Source organism: Protopterus annectens, chromosome 7.part1 (genome assembly GCF_019279795.1).
Source record: "Protopterus annectens isolate FY-2018-M chromosome 7.part1, PAN1.0, whole genome shotgun sequence".
In the NCBI taxonomy this organism is placed as follows: domain Eukaryota; kingdom Metazoa; phylum Chordata; order Ceratodontiformes; family Protopteridae; genus Protopterus; species Protopterus annectens.
The window spans coordinates 429,739,636-429,766,613 of record NC_056740.1 but is presented as its reverse complement, the minus strand read 5'-3'; the positions used below and the strand labels follow the sequence as shown (position 1 = coordinate 429,766,613).

General features: G+C 39.2%; 1 protein-coding gene across 1 annotated transcript in view; it reads right to left on the bottom strand.

Moving 5' to 3' along the window:
* NISCH (nischarin) overlaps positions 1-26,978 on the bottom strand; it is a 1,490,316-nt gene that overhangs the window by 115,387 nt on the left and 1,347,951 nt on the right. Inside the window, exon 18 of the mRNA XM_044078886.1 lies at positions 23,054-23,204. Coding sequence (XP_043934821.1) covers positions 23,054-23,204 — 151 coding nt within the window. The remainder of the gene's footprint in view (positions 1-23,053; positions 23,205-26,978) is intronic.

Genomic DNA, 26,978 nt, shown 5'->3' with positions numbered 1-26,978 from the left:
TAGCAGGAGAAGGCTGGCTTCCCCTAATCAGCATAATCAGGTCTTCTGCCATTTTAAGCATTTGATGTTATGGCAAGGAAGCAGGTGTTGGAGATTCTGTCACCTTTTTTTTAGGCATAGCTCGTACTCTTGGCCTTAGAAACTCGGTAGTTTTAGACAGAACTGAAGATGCGAAAGAAGTCATTGGTTTGTATTGAATATCGGTAATGTGAAGAACTTCCTTAGAAGCCGATGCCTGCACAGTGGCTCCGGACCCATCCAAGGTAGAGACATCTGCAGGTTCTGTAGTCAAAGAAGAGTCTTGCAGCATACCAGACTTCAAATGGGACTCTTTACCGGCCTGTGAATCCATCGAAGCGGGCACCAGGGGCTGAGAAAGCACCTCACTGAGAATCAACTGGCGAACTGTCGACTAGCTTAACAGAAGCTTTGACAGTTTTGGACCTGTGCGGTCTGTCTCTATCTTTAACCTTACGTTTTTTCAGAAGATCGGTTGTCGGATGGCTTACCGAAGCCATTTTGGAATACAGAGATAGAGAGTGAAAGTATTTAGCGACAATAAGGGCCCGACGACAAATAGTTTGGGCGTTGAATAAAGCACAAAACTGACAGCGATGTACATCGTGGTCTGGGCCTAAACAGGTGATGCAGTAAGAATGGAAATCTCGGTGTGGTATTTGCTTTCCACAGACGAGACAATTGTTAACTTTTTCTGACATCGGTTAGAGCAAGAAAAAAGGATCCCAACTGGGTACTTAGCTTTAGAAGAATTCAGGATGATTCAATTCGGAAATGAAAACTCAGGTAGCGGCCGACCAGCACCCATGCAAACTGCTTCTGCTTCGGGCTCCTTGGCAAGAAAGACTGATGTAATGACATTGTCTGCCTGTTTTTATACCCCTGACGTCAGTCCTGAAGCGACAACAACTGACGCAGAAATATTAAGTTTCTGGTATTCAGGCCGACTGAGGGCTACCTGCAGGCAGGTAACCCAACTGTGATGACTGCAACAGTGAAACACGAAGAACATCCTACTTGGCATTGTTGTGAGTGGAACCAACTTTGCAGGAGCACTTTCTGTTTTCATTTCTGACTCAGAGTTGGCTCTGTGAAACAGGGAGGCAGATGAGAAAGGAGAAGACAATGGAGTGGTGAGAGAAATGGTGGAAAAAGCAATTAATGAGACAACAGAATGTTTGCAGGATTCTGAAGAGATGTTTCAAAGAAATTTGTTTGATGGAGATGAGTCAGTAACTGATGGAAGTATAATTACAACCCAGTCCAGCTGGGAGGGTTGCAGGATGATTTACATATAGAAATGGTGGTGCAAAGTGAGCCAGAAATTGAAGATGTTTCCTAGTGGGATATTATAGAGAAAATACAAAAGGAGGATGCAGACACAATCCTGAAGAATAGCGGTGAAATGGAAAAGAAAATGTATGGAGAGAAATTAAAAGAAGATAAAAGGGGAGCAGCAGAAAAGAAGGCAGAAGAAAACAATCCTGAAGAATAGCGGTGAAATGGAAAAGAAAATGTATGGAGAGAAATTAAAAGAAGATAAAAGGGGAGCAGCAGAAAAGAAGGCAGAAGAAAACAATCCTGAAGAATAGCGGTGAAATGGAAAAGAAACTGTATGGAGAGAAATTAAAAGAAGATAAAAGGAGCAGCAGAAAAGAAGGCAGAAGAAAACAATCCTGAAGAATAGCGTGAAATGGAAAAGAAAATGTATGGAGAGAAATTAAAAGAAGATAAAAGGGAGCAGCAGAAAAGAAGGCAGAAGAAAACAATCCTGAAGAATAGCGGTGAAATGGAAAAGAAAATGTATGGAGAGAAATTAAAAGAAGATAAAAGGGGAGCAGCAGAAAAGAAGGCAGAAGAAAACAATCCTGAAGAATAGCGGTGAAATGGAAAAGAAAATGTATGGAGAGAAATTAAAAGAAGATAAAAGGGGAGCAGCAGAAAAGAAGGCAGAAGAAAACAATCCTGAAGAATAGCGGTGAAATGGAAAAGAAAATGTATGGAGAGAAATTAAAAGAAGATAAAAGGAGCAGCAGAAAAGAAGGCAGAAGAAAACAATCCTGAAGAATAGCGGTGAAATGGAAAAGAAAATGTATGGAGAGAAATTAAAAGAAGATAAAAGGGGAGCAGCAGAAAAGAAGGCAGAAGAAAACAATCCTGAAGAATAGCGGTGAAATGGAAAAGAAAATGTATGGAGAGAAATTAAAAGAAGATAAAAGGGGAGCAGCAGAAAAGAAGGCAGAAGAAAACAATCCTGAAGAATAGCGGTGAAATGGAAAAGAAACTGTATGGAGAGAAATTAAAAGAAGATAAAAGGAGCAGCAGAAAAGAAGGCAGAAGAAAACAATCCTGAAGAATAGCAGTGAAATGGAAAAGAAAATGTATGGAGAGAAATTAAAAGAAGATAAAAGGGGAGCAGCAGAAAAGAAGGCAGAAGAAAACAATCCTGAAGAATAGCGGTGAAATGGAAAAGAAAATGTATGGAGAGAAATTAAAAGAAGATAAAAGGGGAGCAGCAGAAAAGAAGGCAGAAGAAAACAATCCTGAAGAATAGCGGTGAAATGGAAAAGAAAATGTATGGAGAGAAATTAAAAGAAGATAAAAGGGGAGCAGCAGAAAAGAAGGCAGAAGAAAACAATCGTGAAGAATAGCGGTGAAATGGAAAAGAAAATGTATGGAGAGAAATTAAAAGAAGATAAAAGGGGAGCAGCAGAAAAGAAGGCAGAAGAAAACAATCCTGAAGAATAGCGGTGAAATGGAAAAGAAAATGTATGGAGAGAAATTAAAAGAAGATAAAAGGGGAGCAGCAGAAAAGAAGGCAGAAGAAAACAATCCTGAAGAATAGCGGTGAAATGGAAAAGAAAATGTATGGGGAGCAGCAGAAAAGAAGGCAGAAGAAAACAATCCTGAAGAATAGCGGTGAAATGGAAAAGAAAATGTATGGAGAGAAATTAAAAGAAGATAAAAGGAGCAGCAGAAAAGAAGGCAGAAGAAAACAATCCTGAAGAATAGCGGTGAAATGGAAAAGAAAATGTATGGAGAGAAATTAAAAGAAGATAAAAGGGGAGCAGCAGAAAAGAAGGCAGAAGAAAACAACCCTGAAGAATAGCGGTGAAATGGAAAAGAAAATGTATGGAGAGAAATTAAAAGAAGATAAAAGGGGAGCAGCAGAAAAGAAGGCAGAAGAAAACAATCCTGAAGAATAGCGTGAAATGGAAAAGAAAATGTATGGAGAGAAATTAAAAGAAGATAAAAGGGGAGCAGCAGAAAAGAAGGCAGAAGAAAACAATCCTGAAGAATAGCGGTGAAATGGAAAAGAAAATGTATGGAGAGAAATTAAAAGAAGATAAAAGGGGAGCAGCAGAAAAGAAGGCAGAAGAAAATACACAGGTAAAACCAAAAGGAAATTTAGCCACAAAATCTACGAACATGAATATGCCATCATCAAGAGCAATTTGAATAATGCCTTGACCAGACATATTTATGATAATGTTGAGCATAATTTCAAGTTTATGGCTACAGATCATGTAGATATAAATGACAAAAGACCATGGGGGGGGGGGCGTATTTAGAATTAAAAGAACTAAAAAGGCAGATTTCCCTACAGGCTGACAGGTGGCCAGGCATTAATGAAAGAACCTCAATCACCCTAATGCTAAAATTGACAGCTCTTGAAAGAAACAAAATAGTGGAAGAAGCAAGATATAAAACACAGAACTTATTGTTCCTTGACATTTAGGATAGTTTTTTAGTGGTACATAGTAAAAACAATGAATGTTTAATGTTGAAGTTTCACTTTGAAGTGTTAGTATTACTTCATAATATTTTTATATGTTTTATATACCTTAGTGCTCATCATGGAAACTGAGGGGTTAATGTATTTTGTGTTTTCATCCAATCAAGAGATACTGTGCATTATTTTAAGTGCTTGTTTAGCACCACATTATTGTCTGATGAAGTTTACACTGGTTAAACGAAAGCGCTTTACGTGGTTTATTTTAAAATTTTTTACAATAAATACAAGTTTTTATCTGTGGTGGAACTTTGGTGTTTGCTGTGAGGACCTTTGTACTGCCAGTTATTTTTTTAGTTAGTTTGTTGGAATCATTTGTTGTTTAACAAAGGTTTAAATGATGTAGTAAACTTTGTACTGCCAGTTATTTTTTTAGTTAGTTTGTTGGAATTGTTTGTTGTTTAACAAAGGTTTAAGTGATGTAGTAAAGATGGGGGTATATATTTTACAATGAATGAAATTTCTATGTGAGGTATAAAACTTGGGAATAAAGATGCAAGCAGAATTCAAGGGAAAAACAACAGAAGAAAATAAAACAAACCGGTCTTTTTCTGGAAAACATATAAATTATCATTCAGAAAAAGGTTTATTTGATATATTCACTACTGATGAGAAAAATAGCATACTCAGCAAGAGTATTTATGTTGCCAACAGTACCTGAAAAGGAATTATTGCAAATATTTTTTTTCATTTATATGGGGGGGGGGTTCTAGATTAAACCCAGTAAAAAGAGGAATATTGCATGTAAATAAAGAGGAAGGAGATTTAGGTTTAATTAACCCAGTGGTATACGCTGCTTCATTAAATTTCTATAACGTGTTAAAGTAGATAAATGAAAAAATGTGAGAGATTTGTAGTAAAACTGTACACATAAAAGCATGAAAAGTGTGTATAAATGAAAATAAAATGAAATATTACCAAGAAAAAAAAATGTTGTGCAAAATAAAAATTAATATAGAAAAAGATGGAAACATATGGTATAAGAACGTAATAATAAAGCATTACCATGTAAAACTGTGGGAAAATCTAACAAATGAAAAAATTAAAACTATAAAAATAAGCAAATGGTGTAATCAGAAAGTAGAATGTGAAGATTTTTATGTGGAGACTGGTGATAAATAGTCAGTAAAAGGAAATGTGCCACATAAAAAGTAAAGTGACAGAATATATTTACATTGTCAAGAAGAACAAAAAGAAACTATGGAACATGCGTTTATGAAATGTAAGAGTAAAAAAGTTATGGGAAAACTATGTAAAGAAGATTTTTTTGGAGATAAAAAGAGTGGATAAAATAAACATGAATATTACAAGAACAGAAGTAAAAATATTTAAAAGAATACATAAAAAGTTATTTTATGTCATATGGATTATATGGAACAGCGGTAGCATTGTTCCCTCACAGCAAGAGGTTCTCCTGTTCGATTCTCGGCTGAAGTGCCTTCTGTGTGAAGTCTGCATATCCTCCCAGCGGTTGAGTGGCCTCCGAAAGACATGCGTGAATGGACGTGCCTTTGCTGAAGGTTGGGCGTCGGGCTGGTAACTCGGCACCATAAAAATCTACTGCCAATCATTTGCGGACCGGAGTTCCACTGTGGCGACCCCTAACTGGGAAAAGCCGAAAAGAGAAACAACATGGATTATATGGAATGAAAGAAGAAATGAAATTACATCTAATGGTAAATGGATTTTAGCAAAATATTAAGTAAAATCAGATGGTGGTTATGGAAAAAGGAGCAGGGCTCTAATCGGGATGAAAATTTAGTATGACTGTGAAGGAAATTATGAATATGTGCAAATACATTTGTACACCTATATGTAAGTACATATGTTGCAAATAAGAGGGGTTTTTTTGCATATAAAGGACCCCCTACTCTTTTTGATAGGTGGTGTGGGATTGTTACATCCACCTGAGCTAAAACAAACTAAAGCAGATGGGACCTCGACTTAATGTCTCCTCTGAAGGCCGGCACACTTTGGAGTGTAGCCCCCCTCCCCCAATGCTGCATACCTGTTACCTACAGCAGGCAGAAAAGCCATAGCTTTTTACTCGTCTACCACCAAAGGAAAGTCTGCAACCTTTGAGTGAGCCACAGACACCACAAGAATTAAATTAGGATTAATTTTAGCTTCACTTTTATAACTAATCTAGAATGGCATAACAGTGTACTGGGTTACCTAAAACAGAAGAACAACTATTCTTTCTAGTGGCTTACACCAGTGGGCCCTTTGAAGCAGCAGATGTCCTGAAAGACAATAAGAACAACTTTTTCATGCCAGACAACTGCAATTAAAGCATAGCATGCTTTTTACATAAGGAGGCTATGCCACATTAGAACAGGGTAATGAAGCAGTGAATCCAGGAATACGTACATAAGGCCTGTGGAGTTTAAGGATGTGAAAGGTAACATACTTAAGGAAGCAACAGCTAAAATGTAAATGAAGTTGATATTCACAGTACTTAATGTAACCACAGGGTATTCAAATAATTTCTTCGTAGGCAGGATACTGTTTTTTTGAGCAGTGTGTGGTGTTCAAAACAGTTTCCAAATGCTCTTCTTCGGCACATTTGAAGTCCTCTCTTGTGTTACTCCACTCCCATTGCCATCCTATAATAGAAGGGGAAGCTCTACTCAGACCTTTCCCACCAGAGGGAACAAAAATGTGACGTGACAAGACTGATACATGTTTGAAAAAAAAAAAGCACTCCAGTTTGTAATAAATGCAATTTTGTAAACCAACGGGAATGTAAATTAGTCAACTTGACGGATGACACTTGCCATTATGTTTAGCTGTTTATTTTCTTTAATCTTTGCTAATCAGGATGGAGCACTGATCCAGCTGCACCATTTCTGAGGCTCAACTCAGGAGAACATTAGCTGTAATCATCAGTGGTATTAAAATCTGAAACAAATACCACATGAACAAAAACACATTTAGCACTGGTAGAATGATCTTTCTCATGAACAAGTACCATTCAGTAATTCCATGTGGAATGTCAAATCCTAGATATTCTATTAATTTACGGGCCCATGAAAGACCACTCCTCCAAATGTACCTCGACATTTTCAGTCCAAGCAACAATACTCAACAAGTGTCTAACAGCACACAGGATTATGGCTAGGAGATGTAAACAGACAGCTACTTGTAGTACATTCCCTTGGCCTTCACTTGCCTACGGTGGGACTCTAAGCAAGTCACTTAAGCAGACAGCCTTATAGGGATAGTGGGCTAAACTCTTCAATGGTCTTCAAGACCACAAGCCTCGTAACTTACCTATAATGTATACAGAAACAGACCAGATGGCAGTATATCAGACACTTGAAACAAATGACTTCTGAAGACACTTGAAGCTGTAGAATACCTAATATTCCTCCTCCTTTTCTGGCCTCCACTTTCCTCTACTGCAATCCATATTTAGTCTAATGCTGTTGGACTTACTGACTCTACTCATCTTCCTACTGCCTTCACCCACTCTATTACGGACCCTACTCATCTTCCTACTCCCTTCACCCACTCTATTACTGACCCTACTCGTCCTCCTACTCCCTTCACCCACTCTATTACTGACCCTACTCGTCGTCCTACTCCCTTCACCCACTCTATTACTGACCCTACTCATCCTCCTACTCCCTTCATCCACTCTGACCCTATTCATCCTCCTACTCCCTTCACCCACTCTATTACTGACCCTACTCATCCTCTTGCTCCCTTCACCCACCCTATTACTGACCCTACTCATCCTCCTACTCCCTTCACCCACTCTGACCCTACTCATCCTCCTACTCCCTTCACCCACTCTATTCCACCTTCTCACTGCCTTTCAATAAAATATTTACATCTGTTAACAGTTTCCTTGCAATGCTAACCTGAACAACTGGAGAGCAACTCTCCCGTTGTATATTTTTTCTGGTTTGTAAGCTACTTTAATATAATGTTTCTTTTCCTAATGTGCATGCTAAGTTTATTTATTTTTTGTTTAAATTCATCTTGGTGTGTTACACATGCATTTCTACATGCTCTGCGATGTTATCCCTGAGGTGAGACCTGTACTCCCGGTCAAAAATTTAAATTACTTACTTAATAAAACAGATAAATTATCAACATCTCTCTCTCTCTCTCTCTATGTATATACATATATATGAATGTGTTTCCTGGATTCGAAGGCTTCGTATAAACTCAGATATATCCAGATATATTTTTAATGTATTAAGATATAGAAAGTGGAGTACTTGTGAGCTCGAATGTGTGTTTATTTGTGTAAACTGAACATGCAATTTGTAAAAAACACTTACTTTTGTTTTAAAAGTTTATTAGTGTGATGAAGTTCACTGAGTGAAAGGATGAAAGTGCTTACTAATAAACCATCTTTTTGGAGTCAATGGACTGTTTGGTTATTTTATAATGATATTTGCAGTGAGCAGGATGTCTTCGGATATGTGGTTTTGTTTTGTGTGTGTGCGTGTGTGTGCGTGTATGCGCGCGTGTGGGTGTGTAAATAAATAAATATATATATATATATATATATATATATATATATATATATATATAAAAAAAAGTGTGTGCGTGTGTATATATACATATATAGATACACTGACTACACACAGAGACGCATAGGTTTACTATCACAATGCAGAATGAAGATTTGGCGAAGATGGGAATGCGGAACGTTAGTTGGCCGATTTCCATATTGTCAACCTTCAGTCCTGCGAGTCTCCTGTTCAGCGAATGCCACTGTGCATTTGCTCATACATGGGAGATGTTTTGTACTGAGATCGTGGGACAGTGCGGATCAGGAGATTTACCCTTTTCCGCACTGTAGTGCGATCTCAGAGTTGGTATACATAAGTTGCAGGGGGTGCATGAAGGATTGCCCCCCTGCAAAAACATTACTGTCAGTGCTGTGCAGTATGGATCTGGTCTGTAAGTACTGCTGCAAAGGGGACAATGGAGTTCAGAAGTCGAATTTGACTTTGCCTCAATTAGCTTGCCGATATTCCAATCTAATTAATATTCCGAACATGTAAACCACATTTTTGAACAGTTTACATTCTGATGTTTGATGTTTTAATAGTAAACCACACACACAGTCAGACACGTGTGTGTGTGTGTGCGCATTATATACGTGTGTGTGTATATATAGGCATATACAACATCTAATATTCACTAATTAAACTTTAAAACATTGAGCAAAACTGCTCAAAAAAACATTTTGAATGGGGGGGGCAAGACCCCCTCTTCTCCCATACCCCTGTTAAAAAAAATAAATAAATAAATATATATATATATATATATATATATATATATATATATATATATATCTGGGTTCCTAGGAGTACAACGAAAATGCATTATGTCAAATGCGTTTTCGTTGACACATGTACAGCGAACAGGCAAAACAGCAAAGCAGCTGTTCAGCGAATTCTTTCCCTGGGAAAGAAGTTGCTTGACCACTTTGTTGTTTTGCCGTGTTCTGAAGTGTAGTGTGGTCCCTTGTCCGGTATAGCTCCCGAGCGTGACTGTGCAACAGTTACTGACCTTAGGGTTAAAGTGCGGGTTAAGGTAAATGCATATGTATGAAAGTGTTTACTGTTTTATATTTTGTGTTAAATGTATGGTTGAGTTACGTGTGTATGTGTTTTCAGTTGTTTACTTTTGTTTTGGGGGGTAGAATGTGTTTGGAGCTGTTTATGCAAATGTGCAAGAGTTACTGACCTTAGGGTTAGGGTGCGGGTTAAGGTAAGTGCATATGGTTTAAAATGTTTGCTGTTTTTTTTTCCGTTAAATGTATGTTTGGGTTATGTGCATATGTGTATTTAGTTGTTTACTGGTTTTTTAGGGGGTATAATTAGGATTGGGTATGTGTGTATGTTTTTGGAAGTGTGTACTGTGATTTTTTTTTTTTTGCAGGGGTTGGAACAGCGATTTCTTTCTCTAGGAAAGAAATCGCTATTCTTTGGAGTCGACAATTTCAGCTTTCGCTGAAAATGTGTCAATGTAACATCGTTCACTGTTTTAAGCATTCTATGTTGCAATATAGACCTATATATATATATATATATATATATATATATATATATATATATATATATATATATATATATGTATATGGAAACACTTTATAACCTCGAATTACTGAAATGTCGAATTTCAGTATCTCGAGACTATAAAGCCGAATGTTAAAAATAGCGAAAGGTCATAATCACGAACTCGAATATATGTCGAATTCGCGGTTATGACCTTACGTTGTGTAATGTCCGGGATTGTGTTTTGATGGTGCGTGGTGCCATGTGTGGATGTACGTGTTATGTCAGGTAAGTGTTTTCTAAGGGTTTTGAGTGGGAGTTAGAGTGTGTGTGTGTGTGTGTGTGTGTGTGTGTGCGCTGATGTGTTTAATGTGTGTGTGAGGGGTCGGAGAATGGACGTGTGTGAGTTGGCTTTTGTTTTGTGTTTGTGCGATCTCGGAGTTAGTATATATAAGTAGGGGGGTGTGTATGAGTTGTGTATGTGTGTAGTTTTGTTTGTTTATGTTGATGATGTGGGTGTTGTGGTGTATGTGTGGTATAGCATGTGCGGTTTTTTCGGTGTTGTGAATTTCACATTTTTTTTGTGTCGGTGTTTTGTGGATTCGGTTTTATAGTCTCGAGATACTGAAATTCGATATTTCAGTATTTCGAGGTTATAAAGAGAATCCGTATATACACATATATATCAAGTTCAAGATCACACCACTGTTCATGATCTTACACAGAAAAAAAGACTGGTGGAAATATGGTGCAATCAGTTGATTTCTGTGTGTGTGTGTGTGTGTGTGTGTGTGTGTATATATATATATATATATATATATATATATATATATATATATATATATATATGTGTGTGTGTATATATATATATATATATATATATGTGTGTGTGTGTGTGTGTGTGTGTGTATATATATATCTATGGTTACATGTTAAATGTTATGTGTATCCAATGTTTTGGTCTCGATATTACCATGCTCAACTTTATAATGATCTTTTTATGGCCTTTTTACTCAGAGAGGGTATCCTTTGGAAATGTTCAACAAAATATTAGAAGAAGTCAACACAAAAAGAACAGACGTCTTTGCACCTATTTTAGGCGAAGAAGAAAAATTGACCCACAACAAAGGGCAAGCAAGTAATTTTGGGGCAAAAGAAACAGGGTTAATTACAACCTTCAACGAACAATCAGCCTTTGTTAGGAACATTTTTTCAAGGGAATGGTACAGTTTTTCAAAATTTTCAGATCTTGAACATATTTTTGACAAGGAGTTATCCCATGTCTATCGGAAAGGGAAGAGCATTAAAAATTACTTGGAAGGAAGGACGAATGTTAACACATGTAACAGTAGTAATAAAACTAAGAAAGGATTATACAAATGTGGGAGATGTAAATATTGCACACACTTGCATTGTGGTGGAACAATTTTTTTAGAAGCAAGAAATATGACCTTGCAATTGAACACATTTGCTAATTGTGACACCAAAGGCATCATATATCTGGCTGTTTGTAAAAAATGTCCCTCCTTCTACGTAGGGAAGAGCGAAAGAAAGCTCAGACAGAGAATATATGAGCACTTATATGATGTCAAGGTGATGAATGAGAAAAATGCACTCAGTAAGCATTCAACCAAATGTAACACATCAGGTTATTCTTTTTTTATACTTGAAGTTGTCCCCACTAACCCAAGAGGTGGGATGTGGGAAACACTTATTGAATACAAAGAACTGTATTGGCAACTTTTTTTAGATGCTAACCGTAACTTTGGGCTGAATGATATGGTATCACTAGCTCCAGTATTGAAGTTGAGAGCTGCAAAACTCTAATATAAAGAGTTAAAACAATGTTCAAAAACTTTTTTGTTATGCTCTTTTGTTCACAATTACAAGAAATATATTTTTCTCAGGATTTTTACATTACTAGCTGTTGGTTCAGTTGTAATTATACACTATGGCCACAAGATGGTGTCATTTCCTAAACCCAGATTCATATGCTTTATTTATATTTAATGTAGAAACTATTTTAAATCATTTTAAATGGTGTTTTAAAACAATGTTTTTAAAGGAAGTTTTTAAAGAAGTTTTTAATTATTATTGTAATTAAAGTGAGGACTTATTTTATTCAGAGAAGTGGTTTTAACCTTGTCTTGTGAAGATTGTACGAATTAATTAGTTTCAACAATTAACCTTAGCAAATGGTCTAACATGATTGGTTCTCAGTATTGTGATGAAATTCGAATGACATATAAAAGCATTTAATTTTTAAAAATGGATGTTTAACTGATGAAGTTGGCGACGAAAACGTGATAGTGGATACGTTATTGCTTTTGTATTTCAAGACCCGGTCTATTATATATATATATATATATATATATATATATCTATCTCTATGGTTACATGTTAAATGTTATGTGTATCCGATGTTTTGGTCTCGATATTACCATGCTCAACGTTATGATCACTCGATCATTTAACCATATATATATATATATATATATATATAAACATAGATATATACATATATGCGTGTGTGTATCAACGTTAACAAAATAACACTCTTCCCAAACTTCTGCTACACTGAAAAATCCTTGTCAAAAGGCAAATCCAACAAAAACCTACAGTAAGTGTTTTGCAGGGGGGCATGCCCTTCTACGTCCTCCTCAAACATGCAATTATATACACTAGAGACAGATTCTTTCAAGTGATGCCCCTGCAGTGGCATTAATATGTTTTTATTTTGAGGAATTTTATTAACTAGAAACAATGTCCACTCAAAAATAAATCAAACAAAGAAATCCTCACAAATGATACAGTCACTAATACATCCATTTATCTCTCACATCGGTGCACATTAATTGCATAGAAATGCTACTATCCTTCACATCACTAACATACACCTCTTCTCTTTTGTTAACCTGTTTTAGGAAGAGGGAGAAGCTTTTCATTCAACTGGGGTAAAATAAAACAAATATGAAACTCACAGATGCTTCAGCCCCCCACCCCCACCCCCCACCCAACTCACTATAATAATTCCACAAAACTCCTCCTCTCTCCACTGGAGCTCTTTTTATATTTCTACTTGACCCATGATTTTGAAATATCTTACTTGCTGTTGTTTTAAATGCCCTGCCAAAGCATTCATTGCTCTTGCATAACACCCAAAGTAAAAATTCCTAATAGCCACTTTCTGAAATGGCAATTTCTTGGCCAAATATCCTACCAATTTTTTCTGTGCCCTTACCATTTCTCCCCTTTCTGCTAGCAACAGTTATTTGCATTTTTTCTGCATACTGGTTACTTTACCTTGGATCTGCCTCCTTCCTCTTCGGCATTTGTGACATAGCTTTTACAGCTTCCCTACCTTCCATCTCGCATACATTAAATGTACCAATAATGTTTTTCCTGGTCCTCCCCATCACACCCCCCCCAAAAGTTCCTCGCACCACTACCTACTGGGAGTCCCCCCCCCCCCCACCAACACACACTTTTGACGTATAACCGTAAATGGTGCATGGTCAGATAGGATGAAAGAGCCTGCCTTACATTCTAATCCTGTGTGACACTTTAATAGTTAACTGACATTTTACCTTTTTGGGACCATGCTTATACCCAACATAAGGAAAAACATACAATCATCTATTGGTGCCAATGATCTCTGCAAGGTAAAAATGTCGACCGATCCCATCTATTTAAGTGCCTCACCAATATCATTCCATTGATCTGAGACTATTTCTTCTAGGCTCAGCTTCAAAAACTGTACTCACATCAAAATATTCCAATCTCCCATCAAAACTGCCATTCTCTCCCTAAAAAACAGGATCGCATTTAAATATTACTAAGATTCAATTAATCTATATCCTTGGGTATACATATACTGACCCTAAAGTAATGCAAATACTATCCAATACCTTTTGTCCACAGAAAAGCAACCCTCCAGATTCATTAATGACTGCATGACTTGAACTGGACAATGTTTTGATATAAGCAAAGTTACTCCATACCTCTTAGCCCCTTGGTAGTTAGCCTGAGCAGGTTACATGAGTGGGCTTAATTCTGTATGCAACACCTTATTCAGAAGGTACTAAACCTTTAATAATTAGACCATCAACAAACCAATGTTCTATAAAATCATCAAATCTAAAAGCCTTCTTAAATTGCTGTACTTGTACTGGCTCATATCTATTTGCATCCATACGCAATTCCAACATTGTATTAGTTTATTAATAAAGTTTTCTATTAACTTGTTGTATCTTTCGGCTTTTCCCGGTTAGGGGTTGCCACAGCGGAACTCCGGTCCGCTAATGATTGGAAGCAGATTTTTACGTACCGAGTTGCCAGCCCTGACGCACAACTTTCAACGAATAAATGCCCATTCACGCATGTCTCCACACAGAAGACGCTTTCGCTGAGAATCGAACAGGACGTCTTACTGTGAGGCGACAACGCTACCACAGCACCACCACCACCACAGCATAATGTTTTCTATTAACTAATAACAATTAACACGTTATTAACTTACGTTTTAATACTTTATTTTTATGTATTTTATTTTCCTGGGCAGAGTCAGAATTAATCAGCGCTCTAGCCCAGTAGGTAAATTAAAATAAATTCAATTGGTATACATTTCTACAGCCATCACTGGAACATAATTCCTGCAATGTTTGCTTTTCTACAGATGTTAAATTGTAAAAGCTACTGTCTGAATGCTTTATAAGGACCTGCCTTGACTTCTTGTTCACAAACTTGAAGAAAGGCAACCAATCCTAGAATAAGGGTCATTTTTTAAGATATTAAAATTAGACTGCTGCTTACCTTTCCTTTCCAATAAGACTTCTATATTCATTTTATGCCTATACTCCCTCAGATTAACAATCCCAACAAAATATGTTTTTTTTAGCTGGTACACAGACGAATCCCTTACTAAGAATACATGCTTCCCCATCTTCAACTTGTATTTGGTTAAATTAACAATTTTAAAATTAATCGGTTCATTCTGAGAAGTAATTAGCATCTGGTGTTCAAATGAGTTGATCACTGCTTTTTTTATTAGTATTGCGAAAAATGAGATTTGGGAAAAAGCTTATTCACCCCCCCCCCCCCAAGTTCTTCCTCCATCTGGGTTCTCCGAGAAAACATTCTTTAATTATTTGATTGCTCATCCAATTGTCTAAAGGCCTTTAATTCTCCTGCTTTCTATTGCTCTATTCCGTACATTTTGGTACCTTTTTTGGAGTGCTGATCATGTCTGAGATGCACTTGAGCCAGCTGCAGGGATCTCCTGGGTTTTCTCTATGGTATATGTAAAAAATGATTGCTCCTGAACTATGTCACAACCAATCTGCTCAGGTAATGCTAAAGCATTAAATGTCTGTTGCTGCCCATTCTCAGCCAAATATTCATAGCGCTCTTCATAATCTTTCTTTTCCTCTCGAATTTCTTCAGATTGCATTGTTTTTGCATCTTTTTCTTTTATAATTTTACCTTGTATGACTTGAATCTGTGTTTCAAAATTCGAAGCAAAAGTCTTTTTCTTTAAAACAGTATACATTTTCTGAATCATACCTTGCAGAGCTGACATTTCATTCCTATCAAGCCAAATGAGCAAGTCCATATATATTAGGCCCGTTTTGAGATGGAACAGCTTCTATTCTAGGGTAATCCTTTCCCCAAAAGGGAAGTTAATATTATTGTCAGTAGACCTTCAGACATGGAATACTGGATCTATAAGTCAACAGACAATGTTGTTGTTCAGCTTTTCCCGGTTAGGCGTCGCCACAGCAGAACTCCGGTCTGGCAGTAGATTTTTACGTGTCGAGTTGCCAGCTCTGACGCACAACCTTCAACGAAGGTACACCCATTCACGCATGTCTCCACACAGAAGACGCTCTAGCTGAGAATCAAACTGGGCAACGTCTTACTGTGAGGCGACAACGCTACAGCAGCACCACCACTGCTATAAGTCAGCAGACAATAACAGTAACAATTATTTGAATACAAGTCAGCCTTCTCTGAATTTAAACTGCATCATTAACACTGTTATATGCTTATCTTGAACCTGTACACTCATGCCATTAGCAGTGGTCTGGAAAACTCACAACTCTTATCAGTCATCACTTTCCTTTGATGAAATCCTACGGGGTCTATGTGACAATAAAAGTATTAAACTCCATCTCTGCAAAGGCAGAGTGAATTTCTCCCATGCCTCCCTACTCGGCTGTGGGGATACCATCATCTCAGTATAATAAATATATCACTTACCACATCCTACAAGCTTTACATAAAGATACAGGGGTGGTAAGAGTAGTATCAAAATGACTTGCTGATTACATTCACATGTTATATGTTGCCTTATACATGTGCAGTAACCAAGCCCAATTCTGAAACCATGTATTGCTGCTGTCACAACAGGGGAAAAAAGTACAGGTGTGTAAAATCTTACACTAGATGTCCTCTTCACTGTTGCAGTATTCTTCACAAAGTGATTTCCTGAGCCTTCCATGGGAAACCCAACATCTGGTCAGTATACTAAAACCTTAGGTTTTATAGACATCGTACATCATGCATATGCACCCTGCTCATGGCGCAGGGCATAACATTCATGTACTGATGTACATATCTCAGAAGTGAACAGCTCCTGGAGGGGCAACAGTCCTAGGAAGGAAGAGGAATATGTCCATCCTGATGCAGAAAAAAATAGTGGAGCAGAAAGGGGGCAACGGTGAAGAGGAGGACATCTATTGTTATGGTAAGATTTTATACCACTGTACTATGTCCTCCCTTATCACAATTGTAGTATTCCTCACAAAAGGACAGTACAAAAGCTCAAGAGGAAGCTTGGATGGAGGAACGGCCAAAAGAGCCCAAGAATCTCATGCAAGATAGCTTGGTCAAGGACAGCACTTGTTCTGGAAACATCTAATTTGTAATGCTTAGTAAAGGTGTGGATAGACGTCGAAGTAGCAGCCTCAGGGATGGAACTGGTATGCAATCCCTTGATAAAAGCACCAGAGGAAGCCACGGCTCTAGTAGAATGAGCCTTAACAGAGGCAGAAAGGCTTTTCCCATGAAATGATTAACAAAAAGAATCAGCCTTAGAGATCCAAGAAGAGATGGTTTGCTTAGAAATATCCAAAACTAGAGATCTAGGATGAAAAAAAAAGTTACTCACACTTGCAAATGGCCTTAGATCTAAATAATACCCGAGTTGTCTATGCAAATCCAAAGTGTGAAGAACCTTGTCACTAGCAGACTGCAGAGAAGGAAAAAGGAAGGAAGCGGGACAGACTGATAAACGTGTTAACCACTGCCTGCATAAAGGAAGGGTTAGTACAAAGAGATACCCTGTCCCTATGAAAAAACAAAAAGGGAGGAACAGCCATAAGAGCCTGGAGTTCAGATACTCTCTTAGATGAAGTAAGGGCTAAAAGAACAGTCTTCCATGCATAGTATTGTAAGGAAGCTGAAGCTGCAGGCTCAAAAGGAGGCTGCCACAATTTTTTAAGAACAAAATGTATTTTACCTCAGCGGATCCTGTTTTGGCATTCTGCAGACTACAGAGGAGAAAGGGAGACGTGGGTTGATTCTAAGTATCTCCGTTTACTGCTTTTTGCTTAAATCTGCTTATTGCACTTTATTTACATTGTTTTTAAACCTAATTCAATTATTTCAACTGCATTTATTAATTGTTGACTACACACTCAACTGTGCTAGTCTGTTCTGTGTTTAAGTGAATTTATTGTTGTTATAAGTGTATTTACTTGTTGTTTTTTCAAAAAAAAATGAAAAAAAACTCTATCCGTTTGCTCGTTCTCCCACCATTTTGTGTTACTAGAATAGTCCGGATTCAGATCTGCTGAATTCAGGACTGTACTGGAGTTTGAGTTGCCCAGACCTTTGTGTAATAGAGGGAAGCCTTTCTGTTCATCAGTGGGAGTGGTAAGCACTGAGCAGCCTATCTACTGCTAGAGGAGTAGTTTCCAGCTCTGAAATCGTACCTTATTGGCCGTTTTTGGCTGCATTCTCTCTCTTTTAAACTTCTGCCTCAAAAACCAGGGTTTGCACTAAATGCAGCGCCACTAGGGTTAACTATTACCGGCACCAGAAAGTCTACTCTTCAAAAGTTCCCTTAGATCTTGCTAGTTTTCATCTTTTCACACTCAAACCAGATTATTTAACGCCAGCACGTGCTCAGAACTTCTTGTAGCATTTACTGTAGCATATATACTGCTACCAGCACCAAAAGAAAACAGCTTCAAAACTTAATATAATGAACGCCTTTCCAGGCATGTCTGAAGGACAGTTCCCTGTGTTTTCTCCTGTCTACCTGGTGAATTTGGGCATCTTGAGGCAGTGAGGCAGTGTAGTAACTGCCTCATGTACACAGACAACCCCCTCCTCTTACCTCTCAACACTATGACTTGTGAGAGATGCACATATAGAGCCAAACTGGAAGCAAAGCACTCTCCAGACAACACTGGATTAGCCAGTCAAGAGGAGAAGGTTAACACCTGCACCATACCACATTCCACACATAGCCCTACAGAACATACACCACCACAACCCTCACATAACACAAAACACACACCTACTTTCACGGAGGCTCTCAAAAAAATCTGCCCAAGCAACAGAGACCTCTGAGGCAGAAACGCAAATAACCACCACATCCCAACACAAACCATGAGACACATAGCTCACACAATCAGTGTGCCACTCAACCAAAGCCCCTAAGGCAAAACAACTTACCCACTACACTAGTCATAGGTGATTCAATAGTAAGGCACACTGATGTCCCACTCACTAAGCTGAATAAGGAGATAGTTACAGTCAGCTGCCTGTCAGGTGCCAGGATCCGCCACATAACGCACACACTCAGGTCACTCTACAACAGGTATAAATATGACTCTGTCACTGTCCATGTTGGTGTGAACGACCCGAGACGTACCTCCCTGGACTACATGAAAAGAGACAGAGGAGCTCTCGGATCATGTAGCTCAGGCAGGTATGACCCTGGCTCTGAGTAGCCTCCTACCGTCACCCAGAATGATACCACAGTACAAGCAGAAAATGACTGACTTCAACAATTGGCTAAGTTTCTGGTGTCATTCTAAGGGGATCCAGTATCTTGCCTAGGATGACATGATCGACAGACCTTGAACATTCGCCACAGATGGCCTGCACCTGTCACCCCTGGGATTCCGGATACTGGTCAAGGCTCTTGCCACCTCCTATACTGCCTTTTTTTAGGCAATGTCCTGAAGCCAGAATTACCACCGTAACAGCTCCAAGCAAACAAAATCTGAGGGTTATGCTACTTAACGCCAGAAGTCTAAATTTCAAAATGTACTTGCTCGAAGCACTCCTTAAAATGGAGAACTAGTTCAAGGCTCCAGAGAGCACCCCAGCACTATCAGGGTATAATTTTTACCACACTTTTCGGCTCCTAAACTTGGACCAAAGCACTAAAGGTGGTGGTATGTCCGTATTCATAAAGGATATGCACACCTTCAGACTAGTAGCCCAACATAACGCATCAGAGATACTTCAGGTACAACTAACACTGGGACTGGTAAAAACTGCAATCCAGGTTGTAGCCTGCTATAGATCCCCCACCATGTCCAAATACTCCGACTCCACATTCCTGAACACACTGTAAAGTATTAGGGTACAACCCAATACCCTTATACTGGGAGATTTTAGCTACCCCTCCACTAACTTGGAAAAATACTCCTGTACCAACACAGTTGCTCAACGTTTTTTGGAATTCATTAATTCTAATGCCCTGGACCAACTCATTCTTACCCTCACCAGGGGTAGAAATGTTCTTGACCTGGTCATTACTAACATGGGAGACCGATGCTCTACACCAGTAATCAACTCCTCCCTGGTCATATCTGACCACAAGCTAATCACCATGGATATCCACATCCCACCCACATACCACCCTAAAGGAAACCACCATACAAACTTCTCTAAAGCCAATTTCGGGCTTCTAAAAACAGAGGTGGCTAACTTCACGACACCTATGCAAATGGAAAATAGATGCATGACTGCTGAATCATACACCAAAGCATTGCATGAGCACATACACACGTGCATGCAGTGGGTCCCCCACCATAAACAAACTCTACAACAGAAGGAAAAAAACTGTTGCAGAAAAGGGTGAAGTCCCAAGACTGGAAAAACTCTCGTTAGCCTTAGCAAAAAATGGAGATCCATCATCAAATCCTCTAAAGCTAGCTACGAAAACAAAATTGCTGCAGATTATAAAGACAACCACAACGCATTCTATAGTTATGTCAAGAATCTACATGGCAATACTCAGATATGCTCTGAGTTACAACACAATGGCAATACATATACAGAACCAAAAGAAATTGCGAACATATTGGCCGACAGGTTCACTGCAAACTTTTCCCCCCTTTCACCCCCTAAAGGGCCAATCACAATACCTGTGGATTGCCAAGTCCCTGTTATCATGGCTACACAAGTAAAAAACGCAATGTCCAAAGCCAAGAATATAGCCTCCATGGGACCCGATTATATCCCTGGCTGTGTTCTACATGAATTACAAAGTGAGCTGGCACCACATCTGAACACCCTGTTCAATCACAGCCTCACCTCAGGCTTTGTTCCTACTGAATGGTACACTGCTATGATCATCCCAGTCCACAAAGGGGGAGCGACTACAGACCCTGGGAACTACAGCCCCATTAGCCTGACAAGTCTGATATGTAAGGCTATGGAGCACATCATCATGGACCTTAGAAATAGGGACATAGGGAATCTCCAAACTCTGGACCCCACTCAGTTAAACGGGTTTGTGAAAGGTAGATCATGCCTGCTCAATCTGATAGAATTCTTCCAGTCTGTCACTAGAGCTGTGGATGAGGGCAAGGTAGTTCACACAGCCTACACCACCACCCCTCAACTCAGCAATCATAGACAGACTCACTAAACTAGGCATAAACCCCTATGTCATAAGAGGGGTTGCCAACTGGCTCACTGATAGAACTCACACAGTGAAAGAAGCATACTCCAAATCTGACTACTGACCAGTTACAAGGGGTGTCCCACAGGGATCAGTCCTGGTTCCTCTCCTGTTTGGCTCAAACATAGAGGGCAGAGGAGGAGTTAATGGCAGACCAGCAGTGACAGATGAAAGGTGAGCTTTAACAGAAAAATAAGCCAACCTAGCATGGAGCAAGTCACACAAATAAGACAGAACCAGAGGGATCCCCACAGGAAATGAGTCTTGGTTACAAGCAAGGCACCAAACAGAAAATCTCTTCCATTTGGACATACACAATTTCCTGGTAGTGGGTTTCTTGGCCTCTTGAAGAACCCTAAGCACATCCTCAGGAAAAACGGTGCCTAACAAGAATCAAAACCTTATCACCCACAATGTCAGGTGAAGAGTGGACAAGTGACGATGGACGAGAAACCCCTTGTTTTGTGGGAGTAGGTCCACCCTGTGAGGTAACTTGTGATAACTACCCTTGTTTAGGTGAAAAGAGGGAACCAATGCTCTGTGGGCCAAAAGGGAGTCACCAACAAGATTTGGGGGGAGTCCTGCACTAGCTTGAGCAGGATCCTTGGAATGAGATGAAGGGAAAGAGTAGAGAAACATCCCCTTCCAAGAAAAAATAAAGGGTGTCCACCTTCCAGGCCAGAGGACCTGGGACTCTGGTGCACAAAATGAGGAAGTTGTCTGTTCAAATGGGAGGCAAAAAGATCTACCTGAAAAGTACTTCACTGATGGGCGATGTCCAGAAACACATCTCTGTGAAGCATCCATTCATAAATCTGTGTTACGGACCTGCACAGAGTGCCACTATGTTCTGCTCTGAAAAAAATATAAAGTCTGAAGAGTCACTTGATACTGGACAGCTAGATCTCAAACTTAAACAGTCAGCCTGCAAAGAAGGTAGGACCTTGTTACCCCTTGCTTGCTGATGTACCACATGGTATTGTCTATAAAGATTTTGACAGGCCCTGGAAGAAAAACAGAATGAAAGGCCCGAAGGGCAAAAAGGAGAGCTCTCATCTCCTTGATATTGATATGGTCTGACCTCTAATAAGGGGGCCAGAGACCCTGGACCCCGAAAGAATCGAAAGATGCTCCACACCCCATATCAGGCACCCAAAAAAGTTCCCGAATGGGGACTGGCAGCTGGAAAGGAAGTTCCGAGTTGACAGACAGCTGATGAATCCGGAAGAAGAGGGACTAGAAAATCTACAGGATGACCACGTTGGAGCCATACTGAACTTGGCAAACCATTGTAGTTTTCTCATACTGAGCCTGCCTAGAGGTACCACAGGAATGGTACAGGCCATGAATCCCAGAGCCCTAAAAACTCCCTGCCCATAACTGAAACCTGAGGAAGAAGTAACTGAAAAAAGGCAGTCAGAAAAAAGAGCCTTGGGAGAAGGCAGTGAGATCAGCACAGGGATGGTCTGGAACTTGCAAATGAGAAACACATGGTCCTGAGAAGGAACCAGGATTAATTTCTGGAAGTTTAGTGTAAACCCACAACAGTGAAAAAGAAAGAAAGGCAGGAGGAAATCTCAACGAGGCACTTATCTGAAACAACTCGGTACCAGCACAGAAGGAGTGTTCACACCAATGTTCAATTATGGCATTCGGACTGGCAGCAAAGAAGTTCTGAGGTCCGTATAGCACCGTTATGCTCCATGCCTTGGGCAAACAGCCTACGCGTGACATACAATGTCTATAAATCCTAAGGCTTTGGTATACTGACTGGACATTGGGCCACCCATGGCAGGGAATCCCTTTTGTGAAGAATACTGCAACAGTGATATGGAAGGACATCAAAAGGTCATTCTTAAGGAGACTCAAATTCAGGCCTACAGAGTCTGCATCTAAATATGTCATGCCTAACAAGGTGAGAAAAAGTAGTAACGATATAATACTGTTGATGAAGAGACAAGTATAAAATGCTCCACGTGACTTAAATGCTTATTTTAACTGCACTTGCAACATTACATCAAGTACTGCCCTTTCTTCAGTTTGCTTTCTCAGCAGAAGTAGCATGATGCTGGCTGTGACCCCCCCCTCAAAAAAAAGTTCAACCGTACATCTTTCTGACCATGTGAGAAAAGACAGACCCTTACAAACGTTGCACACAACTTCTGACTGTACATTACAAAACATCAGCGATAGAAGTATGACATCATAATGAGTCGACGAACGAACTCCTACCAGTTTGTTCAATGAATTCAGCAGCAGAATCCTCCAGTATGAAATATATTGCCTTAGTGGAAAGCAAGACGCAGGATGACACTTCCAAATTTGGCATTTTATAAAAGAGGACAGAAGACCACATGAGATGCCTCAGCTCTTCATTCTCCACCTGCAAAAACAAAGTTATGTCATAATGAACAGCATTTTCATATTTATTACACTTTTATAATTCGTCAATATTCTTTGCTTGCATAATCATTTTAAAGACTTTTGCCTGCATCCAACTCTGACAGTGAAGAGACAAAAAGAGTCTAATGGTATCTTATAATAATTTACCGGTATCTGTATGCTGCTGTGGTCAGACCTTTGTCAGATGGAGACAGGAGCACACTCCAAGAGTTCAACCAAATGGACTATTAGTAGCCTATATATTTAGAAACTAGTCGTGAAAAGTATGGTTTGCAAATAAAAAAAATCTTTCTATTCTTTCTCATTAAACCCTGACTACATCAGTCCTCCACATAGTTGTGCCATTATCCAGCCCGTACCACTGGCTACTGGGACTGGATCACTACTATAAGGTGAGGGTCGAGAGACAAGGGACATCATCATCACCACTGTACTGTAACGTTACAGCAGTTCTGTTTTCACATGCCTAGTGACCCCAGGGCATTAGCACATAAGTAGGTCAGTATTTGTGTGTGTGTGTGTGTGTGTGTGTGTGTGTGTGTGTGTGTGTGTCTACCCATGTCCACTACCAGAAAAACAGTCACAGCTGCACAAATCCCACAGGCTCACTCAGACATTCAGTGCCATCACTGTCTTCCAGGACGGCCTCCAACAATCAAGATACTAACAGAACCAGGGTCCCCAGCCCTGCACACAGAAATGCATCCTCTGCATCAGTGGATAAATGACTGTCAGAAGTGGCGTACCAGTTTCAGCAGGGAACATAAGCTAGGAATCCCACAACAGTCTGTAAGCCACCAGATGTGCACCTCCAAGCCTCAAATGAGCACAGAACCTAAGGAGAATAAGGACTGTTTTGTCCTTTTTGTCTGTCCCTTCCTCACTTAAAAGATAAGGTGCAGTTCTGATTAAAGCAGCACCTTGTGTCCTTTTCCCCCTTAGTAAAATCTTACTCATTCCTAATGTCACCCATTTTTAACTCCATAACCTCTTCCGAATGGATGTTCAATGATTACTCACAACCCAAGCTTCTTAAAAAAGGTAATCACAATAGGTCTGAGCATGTCTTTGGAGTACAGTTGGCATAGACAAAGAGGTAAATAAGTAAGAAAGTGACCACACCTACTCACAAAGGTTTATCATTCGATGAGTGTGACTTAAAAAGCAACTATGGACACAGTTTCTGTGACCTGATCACAATCAAACATCAGAGGTGCACTAACTCAGAAACTGGTAAGTGTGTGCTTGCTATGGGGGAGCTTCTGTGTGAAATCAACTGACCGCAGTCAGAGTCACATGGTCACCAGTCTGCACTGTCAGTAACTTGTGTGTCGTTCTCCAGCCTTATTGCTCATTAACTGATCAGCTGTTTTACCACCCCATCCTATCCAACTGCAGCATCCCTTCATCATCCCAGATGCAGTCCTGTCTCTCCAGTGGACATTTACATCATAAAGCTCCTACATATAGGTTAGTGGTGTGGGCAATTAAAGAGGATTAGATAACGCTAACATGAAAATTTTAAAGAAATGAACTGCAATAGCTGCCTCGGATTCACATCATCTACTTTCCTGCATGGTTACCTCCTCTGCTTCGCTCCAACACCTTTATTATCTGCACATATTACACACACTTATACAAGAAAAAAAAATAAATCATAATGATTTTTTTACTTTAATGCATTATAAATATACAGTTTGTCTTATCATTTAGTTTAAATTACATAAATTGCAAAAATCCTGCCCTCCCTGAAACATTCCTCTTCATCTTTAACATTATTTGGCAAGGATTGTTCCCACAGATTCCATTTATTTCTATGTAAACTGCTCATTCACTTTTTTAAAAGATCCCATCTCCAATTATTTTTTTTCTCTCTTTTATAACATTCAATAATTCTGTTACAGCTGGTTTAATTTTTAACTACCATTTTTCTAGTAATTCCATTTTCGGCAGCCAATACATTAAACTTAGTACTTATTAAAATAAGCCCTACTTATATCTAGGGAAGTCAGTTTTCGACATCCTCTAACTGCACAGATAATCTTGCTCTAATGCCTTTTGTAGAGTGAGTAATCACTTTCTATGAACACTCTGGTGTCTCCAGTTGATAATAATTTTACCTTCTGACACATTTTTATAGCAGCAGCTCCTTCTCCTATTATGACTGCATCTTTATTAATACAGCTCTTGGCTTCTTTCTCGTTGCCAGATTTGGAGCATACACTCAATGTGCCCTTTCATTTAGCAAATCCTGCTGTAGAATACTAGTCCAGTTGCTCATTTGTCCTTTCAAAAAAAAAAATTAATGCAAACTAATCCTTCATTTTATCTGGTACAGCAGAAAAATCTCATGTTTTCTCCGCATGCTCTGTCTTCTAGTTCTACATTTTTTTTCTTTATGAGAAGCCTCATTCATACTCCGCTAGTCTTACATTCATTTCATCCACTGATTTCTGCAGTTTTATCAGCTCAATTAATAACTTAAAGCTACTTCTGTTCCTTCCAGACTTTTCTTCTAGTTGATTTTATCTTCCTTTCACATGATTTCATATTTGTTAACACCCAGGCAGTGTACTGTAGTGACTAATCAATAACTGACTTTTACGCAAATATAAATGGCTTTTGTTTGCTGTTTTTGAAAGTTTGTGTTTTCACTCTGGGAGAGCTTTACTGAACTTGTTGAGCAGTGTGCAATCATCTTGAAAAAAAAAAAAAAAAAAAAAAAAAAAAAACTTTTCCAGCATCAGTGCACAGACTCTTGGCATGTCCTCCTCTCTCAACCTAGTCAAAAGTCATCATATAACACAGCTATCAGGAGCAGAATTGTGTGTCACTTCCCTTCCCACAATATCTGTTTGTAAACTCATTTTATTTTTCGTAGATTTTGTTCTTCCAAGTCCTTCTGTAACTCTTCTGTGAAGGGAGGCACTTTTAACACAGTTCCACTCATTCTTGCAATTGGGACCCCTTCTGGTCCCTATTCCCTCACTTGGGACCCCTTCTGGTCCCTGTCATTCTTGCACTTGGGACCCCTTCCAGTCCCTGTATTCTTGCACTTGGGACCCCTTCCAGTCCCCATCATTCCTTCACTTGGGGCCACTTCCAACTCCTCACATTCTTTAATTCCAGGCCCTTTCATTCCAGTTTTTATTCCTCTTGTCCTCTGTTCCATTTCATTTCCCTTTTCTTCTGTTGCTCTCTCTTTCCCCCTCAAGGGTCTTCTTAGGTTTTTCTTAGGACTTCAAGGTCAGGCCATCACTTACACCACTTTTACATAGTGACCACATTTGTATGAGACCCTGTTTGGTCTCTTCCGCCCCAAAACACTTATCCGCCCTTGGTATACCAGCTCTGCCATCTTCAGGGCACCCCCAAACCTTTCCTGTATTGCATTAGGTAGTATAATCACATCTGCTGCATTGTCTTTGACACTTTCTATATCAGCACAGGTAACAGCCATCTTCTCTGCCTCTTACATCAACACACTTGAATGTGTGACACTGGCGCTTCTCCATCTACCTGTTAGAGAGCGGAATGGTAAAGGAAATTATCCGAGAGTTATTAGAAAAGACAAATTCCTTTAAAAGTTACAGCTAGTGAGTGGGATAAAATGAAAAGGGAGTTTACAAAGAGGGCACAAACAAGATTACAGGAGGATGATGAACAGTTAAAGCTAAAAGGAGACGAGATAAAAATGATGTGTAATCATTCTTCAAGAAAGTCTCCAGTAAAAATGGTATTTCTGTGGAAATTT